The sequence below is a fragment of the Pieris brassicae genome, chromosome 7 (genome assembly GCF_905147105.1).
Source record: "Pieris brassicae chromosome 7, ilPieBrab1.1, whole genome shotgun sequence".
NCBI lineage: Eukaryota > Metazoa > Arthropoda > Insecta > Lepidoptera > Pieridae > Pieris > Pieris brassicae.
In genome coordinates, this window is record NC_059671.1 from 9,145,192 (window position 1) to 9,158,752 (window position 13,561).

At 31.2% G+C, this 13,561-nt stretch overlaps 4 protein-coding genes across 5 annotated transcripts; 3 read left to right on the forward strand and 1 right to left on the reverse strand.

Moving 5' to 3' along the window:
- The first annotated feature begins 883 nt into the window (after positions 1 to 883).
- Positions 884 to 3,541, forward strand: LOC123711949 (thymidylate kinase). 2 transcript variants are annotated; one of them, XM_045664825.1, is made up of 7 exons: positions 886 to 990; positions 1,067 to 1,147; positions 1,254 to 1,354; positions 1,496 to 1,643; positions 1,999 to 2,116; positions 2,438 to 2,524; positions 2,826 to 3,541. In XM_045664825.1, exons 2-7 carry the CDS (start codon positions 1,069 to 1,071, stop codon positions 2,923 to 2,925), a joined length of 633 nt encoding a protein of 210 aa, XP_045520781.1. In that variant the 5' UTR covers positions 886 to 990; positions 1,067 to 1,068; the 3' UTR covers positions 2,926 to 3,541. The 2 variants fall into 2 exon arrangements, with proteins under 2 accessions (XP_045520780.1, XP_045520781.1); XM_045664824.1 differs by having other exon boundaries at positions 884 to 1,147.
- An 18-nt stretch (positions 3,542 to 3,559) lies between these two features.
- LOC123711948 (protein penguin) lies at positions 3,560 to 7,394 on the reverse strand. Its single transcript, XM_045664823.1, has 8 exons — positions 6,676 to 7,394; positions 5,981 to 6,386; positions 5,704 to 5,831; positions 5,376 to 5,541; positions 4,979 to 5,155; positions 4,348 to 4,579; positions 3,919 to 4,118; positions 3,560 to 3,748 (listed from the first exon to the last, which is right to left on the reverse strand). The coding sequence occupies exons 1-8, from the start codon at positions 7,128 to 7,130 to the stop codon at positions 3,572 to 3,574; spliced, it is 1,941 nt and encodes a 646-aa protein (XP_045520779.1). The 5' UTR covers positions 7,131 to 7,394; the 3' UTR covers positions 3,560 to 3,571.
- A 440-nt stretch (positions 7,395 to 7,834) lies between these two features.
- Positions 7,835 to 10,783, forward strand: LOC123712124 (DNA excision repair protein ERCC-6-like). Its single transcript, XM_045665086.1, has one exon. It carries the CDS (start codon positions 7,921 to 7,923, stop codon positions 10,678 to 10,680), a length of 2,760 nt encoding a protein of 919 aa, XP_045521042.1. The 5' UTR covers positions 7,835 to 7,920; the 3' UTR covers positions 10,681 to 10,783.
- A 647-nt stretch (positions 10,784 to 11,430) lies between these two features.
- Positions 11,431 to 13,545, forward strand: LOC123712424 (dual specificity mitogen-activated protein kinase kinase 6). The gene is made up of 3 exons (XM_045665503.1): positions 11,431 to 11,781; positions 12,041 to 12,206; positions 12,357 to 13,545. The coding sequence occupies exons 1-3, from the start codon at positions 11,714 to 11,716 to the stop codon at positions 13,131 to 13,133; spliced, it is 1,011 nt and encodes a 336-aa protein (XP_045521459.1). The 5' UTR covers positions 11,431 to 11,713; the 3' UTR covers positions 13,134 to 13,545.
- The last annotated feature ends 16 nt before the right edge of the window (positions 13,546 to 13,561 follow it).

Here is a 13,561-nt window from a genome sequence, read left to right on the forward strand (position 1 = left end):
TTGGGCTCACATTATCAATTCCCTGTCATTTCCGAAATTAGAAACCTGCTATTGAAATGTTTAAAAGAAAACTATTCTGTATCGTTTGCGTGGGTTCCTGGTCACTGTGGAATATCTGGAAACGAGAAAGCCGATCATATAGCCAATGAGGCGGTGGAGAGAGTGGAGATGATGGCTCTTTCCGGGATATATCTCAGGAATTCGTGGTCTGAATCCTGGGTCCAAGATAGACTAAAAGGTCGCCATCATTGTGCTATTCAACCTTCTATAGCCATTAAGCCCTGGTTTTGGAGTCTGAGATTCGGCAAAAGTCCAAAACTCCCCTCAACACTCTCAAAAAAAAGTAGAAGATGCAGTGACACCCCACATCTCTATTCAACGCCAAGGGGTCAAGTCATCCGCTCGAAAAGTGGTTCGCTCTTGGTTAATACGGTCTTGCGGAAGGAACTGGTACTGGGTAGCTCCCGCCATGGATTACTGAAAACAGTAATCCATGTAGGGCCGGATTTGCGCTGTATAAAGTTGCAAACGGTTGCCCGGAGTGTAGTAGGATCTCACCTTGCTAAGCACATCAAGCTTCGTAGAGGTTAACTTAGGCTTTCCTTCCAAATGACCGCGGAACTGAATATCTTACGAGTTGAGGCTCTAAGGAGAGTATCTTCAAAGAGCGACAAATGGTGTTTTCTTTAGCGGAAAACGCGCAAAGTTGCGATAAAGGCTCCAATTTGGTGTAGTTTTTCATATCTGAGGTTTATAAATTTGCAATGTTTGTTTTAAAATCTCTTCGAAACGACACAAACGCGGTTCGTTACGAGAAAAATATGTTATCGTCTATAGTTGCTTTATCTATGTGAGTTCCTTATTTGCTTGCTGTATATTTTAATGTCATTGTTTTCCCTCCAAAAGTACAAAAGAGGCAAATATTAAACTGTATTTATTACCTATAATTGTGAATCTTATTTGTATTATTTAGAATATTAGCTCAAAAAGGTAACAAATAAATTTTTGTGCACCTTATTTCTTCGTCAGAAGCTCCCACATATTTAACCGTTCCTCAATTTCATAGAAATGATTGTAAAACGTGGTGCTCTTATTGTAATTGAGGGGGTGGACAGGACAGGCAAAACTACACAAGCAAAATTGTTAGGTAAGAAGTAAAGTACATTTTAAGTACGAGTATATTAAAAATTTCTTAACTTAGTTTAAGGTTATACCTTAAAAAAAAAGTATTAATTCTGAGTTAACGATTTCAGTCGAAAGTTTAAAGAAGAGAAAAATACAAGCTGAATATAGAAATTTTCCCAATAGAAATACAGAGATAGGCAAAGTAATTAACAGTTATTTAACATCACAGGTAAGGTATTTATAAATTTGTTGTACCACTACATTCTTCACTAGAACTAGCTATGCAATACCTATTGTAATATTTTTCAATACATAACCTATTGCCTATTTGTCTCCTTAACTCAAATTTAAAAGGATCTACCATTTACAGACAGATCTTCCTGATGAAGCAATTCATCTGCTGTTTTCAGCAAATCGTTGGGAGAAATCACGTGATATCCTCGATTTGCTTGAGAAAGGCACAACAGTTATTGTGGACAGATATTGCTATTCAGGAGTGGCATTTTCTGCTGCCAAAGGTATGCATTATTAAAAACTTGATTGTTTATTGAGTTTAAAGAGACAATTATTAGAATGCAGTCAATCCAATTAACAACAAAATATTTCAGAAATAGTTTTTGATTAAATTATATTTAGCAATTTTTGATTAGTTATATATGCAATGTAAGCCTTTTATAACTTTTTGCTTAAATGAATGTTCTGAAGAAGCTATTCTCTACTATACATTTTTTGTTTGTTTGTGAAGGAGAAACTAAAAAAACAAACCAATAGCTCTCATGAAAATTACTGTATAGTGGCATAGTTTGTCCTTAGGAATAATATAAATGGCATATCTCTGACCTTAATTATAAAATAATAAATGACACATTGTAGGCCTTGACTTGAATTGGTGCAAGTTTCCTGACATTGGTTTACCAAAACCTGACAAGGTATTCTTTCTCACATTACCTCTGGAAGTGATGCAGCAAAGAAATGGATTTGGCAATGAAAGGTTTTAATTTAATTTTCTTACCTATGATTAGTTTCCTCTCCACACTTATTTTATGTACTTACCTTAGTTTCTAACTTTTTTATGTTCCATAACTCAAATTATATGTGAATGAGAATGGAACTCATTACGTACTCCATATTAAATGATTATGCATGCTTCTTTGATTGTAGTCATATTTTAATTAGAAAATTGTTAACTTTATTGTGAGAATATCCCATTTTGAACTTTAATAAATGATAGGCAAAAATATTTAATGTATGTGCATATATACTAAGAAATTAGTTGGTAAGTTTCTTTTATCTTTTTCTTACTTTTTTCTAGATATGAAGTTCCTGAATTCCAAAAGAAAGTTATAGAAATGTATGGACAATTAAAAGATAATGATTGGGACATAATGAATGCAAACCGGTAATACAACAATTATGACAATGTATCAACATCAAATAAGATATGGTTTTTATATCTATTGTACTAAGTTTATTTTTTAACCATTTATTATTTTTGTAAAGTTAGAGTTAGAGACTCATATCATATCAAATTCAGCAGAGAATATCATTCCACTTGATTAGTTCTTTAATACAAATAAGAATTTATTGTATTTTAAATAATATAAAAGTAATAATAAATTCTTAAAAAGGATTGCATCACCTCTTTATTATTAAATTTTTACAGTAAATTGTCGATCATCTCAGAATTTTATTTTTTGCAGAACACTAGAAGTTATTCAAGAGGAGCTCTTTCAAAGTACTCTCAATGTGATTAATACAGTTGAGCATACATCTATTGGAAAACTATGGGTAAAGAAGTAAACTATGAGAAAATGTTGACTTGAAATGAAACTTATACAAAAATGAGAACAAATTGGTTTATCTTATCTATTTTAAGCATCTAGGTGTAGAATTGATTTAAGATATTTTAAATAATGGATCTCTTCATTGAGGTTGATCCTATTTGAATTGAATGACTACCAAACATCACATTTGGACTAAGCTCAGTGATTTAGTACTATTGTAGGATAAGTTTTTGACTTTTAGAATAAGATGAAAATTGTATGTTGCACGCATAACATCATTTTTGGCCTATTATTAATTAGTATATATTATTGACGTCCTAAAACACGAAGATTGTACAAGTGAACAAAATATGAGGAAAAGAGATAATAACACTAACCAGGTATGGTTACTACCTATACTAGAAACTTATCAAATAATATTCCATAAGATGACTGATTCAAAAAATAATTTTACGACCTTGAAAGGTGTTTCCCCCTATTGTGGTATTTTTTTGCTCATTGACGTAAATGAGTTAAAAACGTCGAAATCTAAGATTTGGTAGACAGTAATATCTCTATATTTTTAGATAAATGTTGTTTTGTGTATGCACAAATGAATCAATATTTACAATTATTTAATATTATGTGTAAACAATGAATAAAACTAATAATATTACAATTGTCTATTTATTACCCAAAGACTGTAAGAGTAACTTTGCGCCTTCTGACGATTGTTTCTTTAAAATATTCTTATGTGAAGATATTGTCTTCTTTAACTTATTAGCAACAGTTTCGCCATTGTTTTCAATAAGTTTTAATAAGAAGAAACATCCCCGATTTGTAGGAAGCCAGACGTTAAGCTGAAAATATTAAGAATAGTATAGCGAGCATGGCGTATGACCCGCAAGTCTCGATATAAAAACAATGATTATATAAGTGTGGGAGACACTTCAAATATACCTATACTTTCTCTAACAAATGCTTTGTGAAATAAGAAAGCCTAACGATTATTTTAACAATAACTCCTTACCGTTTCTTCTTGTATGAATTCACTTATTGCTTGTCCTATTTTGTATTCAGTGTCTGATTTATCCAAAAGAGCCAATTTCTTCAAACACATGTGTATGCCTGGGTCTTCTATTGCTAAAACTTCTTTATCATTCACTGTTATCTTCCAATCTGAGCGACAGATTATACGCGCTAGTGCTTCGAACATATCTTGAGAAGATTCTGAAAACCACATTTATTTTAAAGAACTAACCCAACCTTGACTGCAATTTTTTTTGTGACTAAACCAAGCCTTAGCAACCTATCAAGATTTTTTAGATAAACCAGAAAACTTTCTGCAGTTTTAAACACTTATGCCATGTATGTTTTTCAACAATTGAAATGTGCAAGTATTTTCATACACCAATGTGCAGAAAGTACAAACTTTTGCCTCACTTTGCACCAAACTTACCAATAGACAACACAGCTAGAGCAAGTAGCAATGCCGATTTATTGCTAAGCCAAAACTCAGGATCTTCAACCATATGTTTCTGCAATTCTGGCATAATAGCTTCACGAAGTTCAGTTATTCTTATCTCAGTATCTTTTTTGGAGGTTCCACTTTTAAATCCTTCTTCAAGAAACTTGATAAAACTTGGATGGAAAGCAGCTGGATCTTTGGGCTTCACAAGCCAATGGACAGTCTGAAATAATTTGTTTGATTTATAACCAAATAATCTAATGAAACTAAGTCGGTATAATTATATTATTTTTAACAACCATATACGACTGTATGAAATCTTTGCTGGACCTATTTGCGAATGGTATGATGGTAATATACAGTGATTTAAAAATGATCTTTGATAAAATTTGGTATAGCAAGAAGACTGTATAAAAATCACTTTTAAATGTTTTCTAATATTGGCTTATGTACTATATGCTGTAAAAATATAAATAAATGATTTCAGCCCTTTTTTTACATGAAATGGTGTGCAAATGCCATAGTAAATTACAATGCAATATATAATTTTACAAGAAGTGTGACAGAACTTTCAAAACTTAAGCACTTATTTCAATTATTATCAGATAAAGTAAATGTTTACCATGTTTCCCCAGTGATCTTTGGCAATATCCTTTAGATTACTAGCTATTGTGGATACAATAGTTTTCCTCACAAGAACTGTATCATCCACAGAGTCAAATATAGCAATGAGCAGCCTGTAGCCAGTTTTATGTTTGCTTAGTGGTACTACATGTTCTTTTACCACTTTTAATATATTCTGAAACAAAAATATTCTTATCCATACAGTATAATATACTTATTATATATAATAAAGTCACTTTTTAATTCTGCATCAGTTACACAATTGTTACAAAATAAGATTTAATTGTACTGCAGATTGATGGCTAGCTAAAAGGCTAACTCATTGTCAAAAAATGTCTTGTTTAGATAAATAAAAAGACAATCAATATTTATATATAATAATCAACAGTTTCTACCTTTTTATCCTTATTTGTTCCTTGCCATACACAAATGCTAGCGGCATTGACACCTGGCATTGAGTTACTAAGTGGTACTATTAGAGGACTCAGTGTTGAAATCAAATCAGCTCTATCTTCAGTTGAGCATTCCCTTATGTAGTCATAAAGAACTGAGTGTAATAACCTATAAAAAATAAAATGCATATGATGCTACCAACATAATTAATACCAGAATATAATAATTATTGACTATGAGTATTAATAACTAGAAAATAGGATAAAATTTTAAAAAAAAAGGTTTACTTGGCTATGTATTAATAAATTTTAACTTTATTAAGTAACTTACTCTCCGTCGTGCAGATTTTTATCAAGTATCTTCTGAATATTAGCTTTGCAAGATTGCAGTATTGCAGACTTCATTTCTGGGCTATCTTTGTATGTGTCACTGAGAGTTTTAACTTTGTCATCTTTTGTCTAAAGTAAAAGAAATATTATAACACAATTATAAAGTAACTTTTTAAGGATTAATATCTATCAATATATCTATATATCAAGTTGTGTCAAACTATTTCTGTTCTTTTAAATCATAATGTAAAAAACAATAAATATTATTTTCTACATACATTTTTATACATATCTCCATAAAATTCCTGCTGCATGTAAGTTTTTTCTTTTTTGCTAGCAAATTCTCCATAGGCAAAATCAAGAACTGGTGCACTTATTGTATGTGTTGCTAAGGACACTATATTACCATATAATTTATTTATAACTTGATGACGAATACTATCTGTACCATATTTTAAAATCCGCTTAACTGAATGATGAGCATATTTGGACTGCATCATTGGTACCATAATATCCATTACTTCTTGAGTGATATCTTTCTTTATTTCTTCTGAACCATATTTGAGTAGAACTTGAATAACTCGACTCAAATCATGTGTGAGAGCTATTGATTTGTATTGAGTCTTTAACAATCCATGAAGTTCTTTACATGAGTTATCACGAAAATCTTGTTTAACCACTTTCCTGAAGTAAATAAATATAAGTATATAACAAAATATTGGCAGCATTAATTTAAGATGTGCAACATCAGCCAGCCACTTTAAAATGTCAACAACTCTTTGTCAGTTAATATTACAAAATTTAATCATAAAAAAGTTAATACTTTCTGCACTATCAATAATTGCATAATAATATTTTACACAAAAAAAATGTCTCACTCATTGTTATCTCATCAAAAAGTTAATAAAATGTAATTTCACAACACCTAGTCTTATATTTTATACATTGATAATAACATATTAACACAATTTACCTCTGAATTTGAGCAGACAACAACTTTGCTTTATGTGAAATTTCAAAAATCTCAACCGTTGCCTTTGCTTTCCGTCTTTCTAATCTGAGGGTCTTTTTTTCTTTCTTCATTTCAGACCACTTGGGTTTTTCTTTTTGATCACCATCTTTGGAATTTTTTCCTTTGAAATCTTTTTTAAAGCCAGGTTTAGTTTGGCCAAAACTAGGTTTGCTTTTATCAAACGCTTTACCTTTTATAAAAGCAGGCTTATCCTTCTGAAATTTTGGATTAAATTTATTCGGCTTTACACCTTTATCTTTTCCAAACTCTTTTTTCTCATTTTTTTTAAAGCCCGCCTTTCCTTTTTTAATATTAAAATCTTGAACCTTGTCAGGCTTTGATTCATCAAGTTGCACCTTCTTCTTTTTTGCAAGGGAATCTCCATTTTCTGCTGCTTTTCTTTTAACTTTTTGCATGTTTATTAGACGTTTAGAGGTTATGAGGCGTTGAATAAAAATTTTTATTTCTATAGATAGCAAGACCACTAAATAATATAATTATTTATTGTTACTGAATGAGAATAAATCATAGACTGGCATGTATATATTTTAATTTATAAATATCTATTTAAACGAAGTTCATAAATATTCTTGACGAAACTCACATCGTGTGCACAACTCATAGAGAAATAATATATATTGTGCAGTGGCACAACTGCACAGAGCACAGATTGCCACAGATGAATCAGAGCGATGGCCCCTAAAGTTATTTTTTACACTTGGTTTAGTGGTAAACTGCAACTGTTAGTATTTCGATGTTGGCGTATTATATATTTTTTAATATTTCAGTTATACCTTTAATACGTGATTTTGATCAATAAAAAAGATCGGCAAAGAATGATACTAGCCCGGAAGAAACCTATAAAAATTAAAATATGACAACCATAATCTTATATATCCTTTTTAGGCATTAGAATAGCGTTACAAATCATATTCCAAACATATATATTCATTTGGTTTATTTGCGCGGTTTCTTTGGTAGTTTCCTTTTTTTTTTTTTTTTTTTTAATAATTTTATGGCCTGGTAACGAGACCTTTAAGCCAAGTCTTATTTACGGTTGGTAGTTTCCTTTTCTAAAGACATAACTTTTTCTTAATCTGTGTCCCAGTCTATTCTCTGTGCTAATAACGGGTAAACATGAGATGGTTAACGTTAATAAGTAATAACAAAATAATAAAACTTTATTACCCATTTTAACTATCGGAGATGGTTGATGTTATTATCAATAAGTATCTTGAAACACAATTAGCCCTGGCCAAACAAAAACTAATTACAAAAAGTAGCAAAGATGATCAAATTTCACAAAAAAGTAAGGTAGCCGCAGGTCGAATATCTAAGAAGCAAAATAAAAATAAAAAACTACAAGATGTCCAGCAAAAAATTAATTCCATTGAAAATGAAGATGAAGAGTATATAGCGTTGTCTGATGACGAAGAATTAATATTACCAAATTTGCCTAGTACTTCGCGCGCTAAACAAAATATTAGAAAAATAATCGACGACGGTGATACACAGTTGTACAATAAAAGGATCGCAAAATGGAGAAAAAGTTTGAGCGATGCGGCATCAGGAAATTCCAATGTTTTGTATATGTCTGCAGACATACAGTACATACTAGATGGTAACAAAGACCCTGATGCTAATCAAGAACTTCAAAATGGCTTATGTGTCCCAAAGTATATATGGAAACAACTTTATAAGTATCAAAGAGTAGGTGTTAAGTGGCTTTGGGAACTTCATCAATCTCAATCAGGTGGTTTGTTGGGTGATGAGATGGGACTAGGTAAAACAGTTCAAATAATTGCATTTCTTTCTGCTTTAGCAAACACTAACAGAGGTTCACATGAAGGCTTAGGTCCATCTATAATAGTGGCACCGGCTACTGTAATTTTCCAATGGGTATCACATTTTCACTTTTGGAGTCCCCCTCTGAGGGTCTCTGTTCTACATCAAGCTGGTTCACATTGTGGTAATCATCATAAACTTATAAGAAATTTATTTGAATCTCATGGAGTACTTTTGATTACATATGCAGGATTAGTAAAATATGCAAAAGATCTTCAGTCTAGAAAATGGCAATATATTATTTTAGATGAAGGCCATAAAATAAGAAATCCTGAAACTCAAGTTAGTAAATTTGTAAGAAAATTTGATACTCCTCATAAACTTCTTATTACTGGGTCACCAATGCAAAATAGTTTGCAAGAGTTATGGTCCTTGTTTGATTTTATGAGACCAGGTCTTTTGGGCACACATTCTGCTTTTATGGAACATTTTGCTGTGCCAATTACCCAGGGAGGGTATGCTAATGCAACAGAAATGCAAGAAGCGACTGCTTTAGAAATAGCAAAGGCCCTTAAGGCAATTATAACTCCATATATGCTAAGAAGGACGAAAGCTGAAGTCCAAGAACATATACATTTACCAGAGAAAAATGAACAAGTACTTTTTTGTGCTTTATCTCATGAGCAAAGGGATTTGTATATGGGTTACCTTATGAGTGGAACAGTACGATCCATTCTAGATAAAGACAACAAATTTGGTGATCCACTAAGAGCTAGAATTTTAGTAGGTTTATCAACACTAAGAAAAATTTGTAATCATCCTGATATATATTTATATGATGCTCTGGATGAAGCACAAGAAATAAATGAAGAGACATTTGGTCATTGGAAAAGATCTGGCAAAATGTCTGTTGTACACTCATTATTAAAAATTTGGCAAAAACAAGGACACCGGTCATTAATTTTCACCCAATCAAGAGCTATGTTATGTATTTTGGAACAGCATTTACAAAGCCATCAATTCAAATATTTAAGAATGGATGGTAGTGTTGGTGTAAGTCATAGACAAAGCTTGATAAAAACATTTAATGAAAATGCTGAATATTTAGTGTTTTTAGCTACAACAAGAGTAGGTGGTTTAGGAATTAATTTAACGGGTGCAGACAGGGTAATAATTTATGATCCAGATTGGAACCCAGCCACAGATAACCAGGCTAAAGAACGAGCATGGAGAATCGGTCAGGAAAGAGATGTTACTGTTTATAGGCTTCTTTCTGCAGGAACAATTGAGGAAAAGATTTATCAAAGACAAATATTCAAAAACTTTCTTAGCAATAGGATTTTGATTGATCCCAACCAGAAAAATGTTCTTACAACAAGCACTTTACAAGGCTTATTCACATTAGAGGATCTTAACTGTGATGGAGATACAGAAACTGCTTCTCTTTTTAAACATACCAAAATAACAATAAATGATAAAACTAAAGAAAAAGATAAAATATATTTGAATAGTTCTAAAAAGAAAAGAGACACTATGAAAAAATTAGCCAAAGAAATAAGCAAAAAAATTATGAAATCCTCACAAACTAAAATACAGCATGTAGAAGATGCTCGGGAAATTTATAAAAAGAAAAGAGATATGCTTTTAAATCCACCCGAATGTGAAGAATCACCTAAGATAAATATCCTGGATGATAAGGAGGTCAGTGTTCCATTTGAAAATGTCCTGTCTGAATTGGATATTATAAATCAACACACTAAAAATGATTATGAAGAAAATTTCATGAAAATCTTAAATATAGCACAAACTGAAGAACAATGTTCAAAAGATGTAATAAACATAAACCACAATATAGAAACAACGACAAATATAAGTAAAGTTTTTAGCAAAAGTGACAAAACAAATATTCTTAAAAGAAAACATACTGAATCTAAGGCTGAAATAGAACACTTGGTAGGTATAAAAAAGGTTAAGACAAAAAAGAAAAAAAAAGATGCAACTAAAAAGTTAAGTGATGATGATTATGTCTTATCAAAACTTTTTGCAAAGGCAGGTGTAAAAAATGCTTTACATCATGATGTTGTCATAGGTTTAGCCGAGAAAGAAAAAAGGCTACAAATGAAAGAAGAGGCTGCTTTAAAAGCAAAGAAAGCTATTCGCTCTTTAAAGTTTTCATCATAAATTACAAATAATCTAGTTACTGGAATAATTCATTCTAGAAAGAGTTATTGTAAATTAATCACTAGATTTATATAAGAATTGACAAAGTCATTAAATGAACAGTTAATAGAAAAGTTTTTTTTTTTGTTAGAAATTTAATTCATACAGAGGAAATATGTATAAGATTTTCGTAAGAGTACGAGTTTATCTATCATCTCGAAAACTACTAAACTGATATTGAAGATTATTTCATTCAATATTAAGCAAGAGATAAGCTATATAACATCACTAACTTTTTGTTTGAGAGCCATCTCATGGAAGAGCTGGTTTCGGTTGAATTCGAGATAGATGTCAAGAAGTATGATCCATTATAAATAATGGTTTTCATGCTTACTGAATTTTTTTAAACAATTTGTTCGAATATTATTATTTTTAAATTATTTAGAGATATTTATTAAATTTAATAAAAAAAAAATAGAATACCTATTTTTTGTAATTCAGGATTCAGAAGGATTTGTGTCTACTCAAAATAATATGAGATGGATTTTAAAATATCTTCAAGAAATCTCAATATCATGTTTGACGTTACAATTTTAAAGTTCCGATTTCATACCTAAACATTGCTCATGCCTAATCAGTAATCAAACATTATGACTTGCACAGACAATGAAGAAGAATTGAACTGCAGTCTGCATCAGCACGTTCGTTGCGGAGATATGTGTTAGTTATAATATTGACATTTCTTGTAACCTATGTTAATTGTCAGCGTAATCATAAATCATTTGAAATGAAAGGTTACAGAAATATAATTTACAATTTTTACACTAATTTGTAATCTAATAAAACACATCTGTATTGTTGAGAGTTTTATAAATAAGAATATAGAAACACATCCAATAACATGGTGATCCTACGGTACTTAATTTGTAAAATAAATTATTAACTGTTATCGCATAGCGCGAGTGATTTGGTGTTGGGTCTTACTGGAATCTCCATAGAACTACTAACATAAGTACAACAGATTTTTATATTGCTGTACCGTAATAGCGTTAAAATGTCTGGCAGAAGGAAACCTCCACCGCCAGGATTTAATTTCAAACCTCAGGAACAACAAGTTGAAGTGTAAGTAATATATGTAATGTAATTGATGTAAATAATATATGTTCATTTTAATCATGTACTTATCATTAGTATTTGTTTTAATTATATCAAATACATATGTTTTTTTTTAATATAAATCACTAGTGTTTATCAAACTACCTTATATTTTCTATAGTAAAGTCAGTAGTCTAATGATTTATTGCTCTACATTTCTAAAATTTAGCATGATTCAATTAGTTAAAATTAATTCCTTGTTTATTTTTAATGATGTATATTTTAGTACACCTCCAAGAAATCTTGATAAACAGACAACAATCACAGTGGATGATAAAACATTTACTGTGCATGCTGATGACCTGGTAAAAATATGTGACCTTGGTCGAGGGGCATATGGTATTGTGGAGAAGATGCACCATAAACCTAGCAATACTACAATGGCAGTAAAAGTAAGCTTTAAAGTAGTACTATTTTGTACCAGTTAATAGTAAATTATTTAAATAATGAATAATTTTAAATAATGTAAATTTTGCTTTAACTTATTGAAAAGGTGTTTAATTTTTAAGGGGTTTAAACAAATATCTGCTTACTTTTTCCAGAGAATTTCTGCATCATTCAACAGTCAATCGTTAGAACTAAAACGCTTGTTGATGGATTTAGATGTCTCAATGAGAGCTAGTGCATGTCCTTACACTGTCCATTTCTATGGTGCCATGTTCCGTGAAGGTGATGTTTGGATTTGCATGGAAGTTATGGACATGAGTCTAGATAAATTTTATACAAAAGTATACAAAAACAACAGAACAATAACAGAAAATATCCTGGGCAAAATAGCATTTTCTGTTGTTAGTGCTTTGCATTACCTCTATTTAAAATTAAGAGTCATACATAGAGACGTGAAGCCATCAAATATTTTGATCAACCGAAAGGGCGAAGTCAAAATGTGTGATTTTGGAATTTCTGGGTATTTAGTCGATTCTGTTGCAAAAACTATTGACGCTGGTTGCAAACCTTATATGGCCCCCGAGAGGATTGATCCAAGTGGCAATCCAGGACAGTATGACATCCGGAGTGACGTTTGGTCACTCGGTATATCAATGATTGAATTAGCAACTGGGAAATTTCCCTATAACACCTGGGGTACTCCATTTGAACAGTTAAAGCAAGTGGTAAAAGATGACCCACCGAGGCTACCAAGTGGACAATTTACACCTGAATTTGAAGATGTGATCACAAAATGCTTACAAAAAGATTACAAGAAGAGACCAAACTATGATGCTCTTTTAACTCATCCATTCTGTCTGGAACACAGTCAAAAAGAGACAGATGTGGCTTCCTTTGTTCAAGAAATACTAGATTTACCTGATGATTCTTAGTAGTATTCATTTTACCTACCTATAAGTACAAGTGTTTAGTTGCTAACAATTTAGTATATGGAAAGAACACAAACTATTCTATAATCATATTAACACATTAATGCCTGAGCTCTATATGAAAAGGATATCCCTTATCATTGATCCAGACAGATTTTTCTGGTTAATAGTAGGAGAATCTACAATTTAGCACTTAAGAACAGTTTGATGTAGGACCCGGGCAATAAAGAGTAAGGTTAGCTGTCGTGTAGATACCAGTCCATCTAACATTATATAGTTATTAACCATAAGAAAATGCTAACCTCACATTGTGTCATCAAAATTGCATATATATTGCTGATGGACAACTGTAATTTTCTATAGTATTAGATATACATCACAAGTAAATTAGTTGAAATAAAAATATTTGTTTAACCAATTGTATTTTATTG

Excerpts from the sequence above, each read along its gene's own strand:
- LOC123712124 (XM_045665086.1), top strand. The coding sequence starts at position 7,921 with ATGGTTGATGTTATTATCAATAAGTATCTTGAAACACAATTAGCCCTG.
- LOC123712424 (XM_045665503.1), top strand. The coding sequence starts at position 11,714 with ATGTCTGGCAGAAGGAAACCTCCACCGCCAGGATTTAATTTCAAACCT. Across the intron at positions 11,782-12,040 it reads CAGGAACAACAAGTTGAAGT|TACACCTCCAAGAAATCTTG; the intron begins GTAAGTAATATA and ends TGTATATTTTAG. Across the intron at positions 12,207-12,356 it reads ATACTACAATGGCAGTAAAA|AGAATTTCTGCATCATTCAA; the intron begins GTAAGCTTTAAA and ends TACTTTTTCCAG.
- LOC123711949 (XM_045664824.1), top strand. The coding sequence starts at position 1,069 with ATGATTGTAAAACGTGGTGCTCTTATTGTAATTGAGGGGGTGGACAGG. Across the intron at positions 1,644-1,998 it reads GGCATTTTCTGCTGCCAAAG|GCCTTGACTTGAATTGGTGC; the intron begins GTATGCATTATT and ends GACACATTGTAG. Across the intron at positions 2,525-2,825 it reads GACATAATGAATGCAAACCG|AACACTAGAAGTTATTCAAG; the intron begins GTAATACAACAA and ends TATTTTTTGCAG.
- LOC123711948 (XM_045664823.1), bottom strand. The coding sequence starts at position 7,130 with ATGCAAAAAGTTAAAAGAAAAGCAGCAGAAAATGGAGATTCCCTTGCA. Across the intron at positions 5,832-5,980 it reads ATGGAGATATGTATAAAAAT|ACAAAAGATGACAAAGTTAA; the intron begins GTATGTAGAAAA and ends CTTTTACTTTAG. Across the intron at positions 5,542-5,703 it reads AAAAATCTGCACGACGGAGA|GTTATTACACTCAGTTCTTT; the intron begins GTAAGTTACTTA and ends TATTTTTTATAG.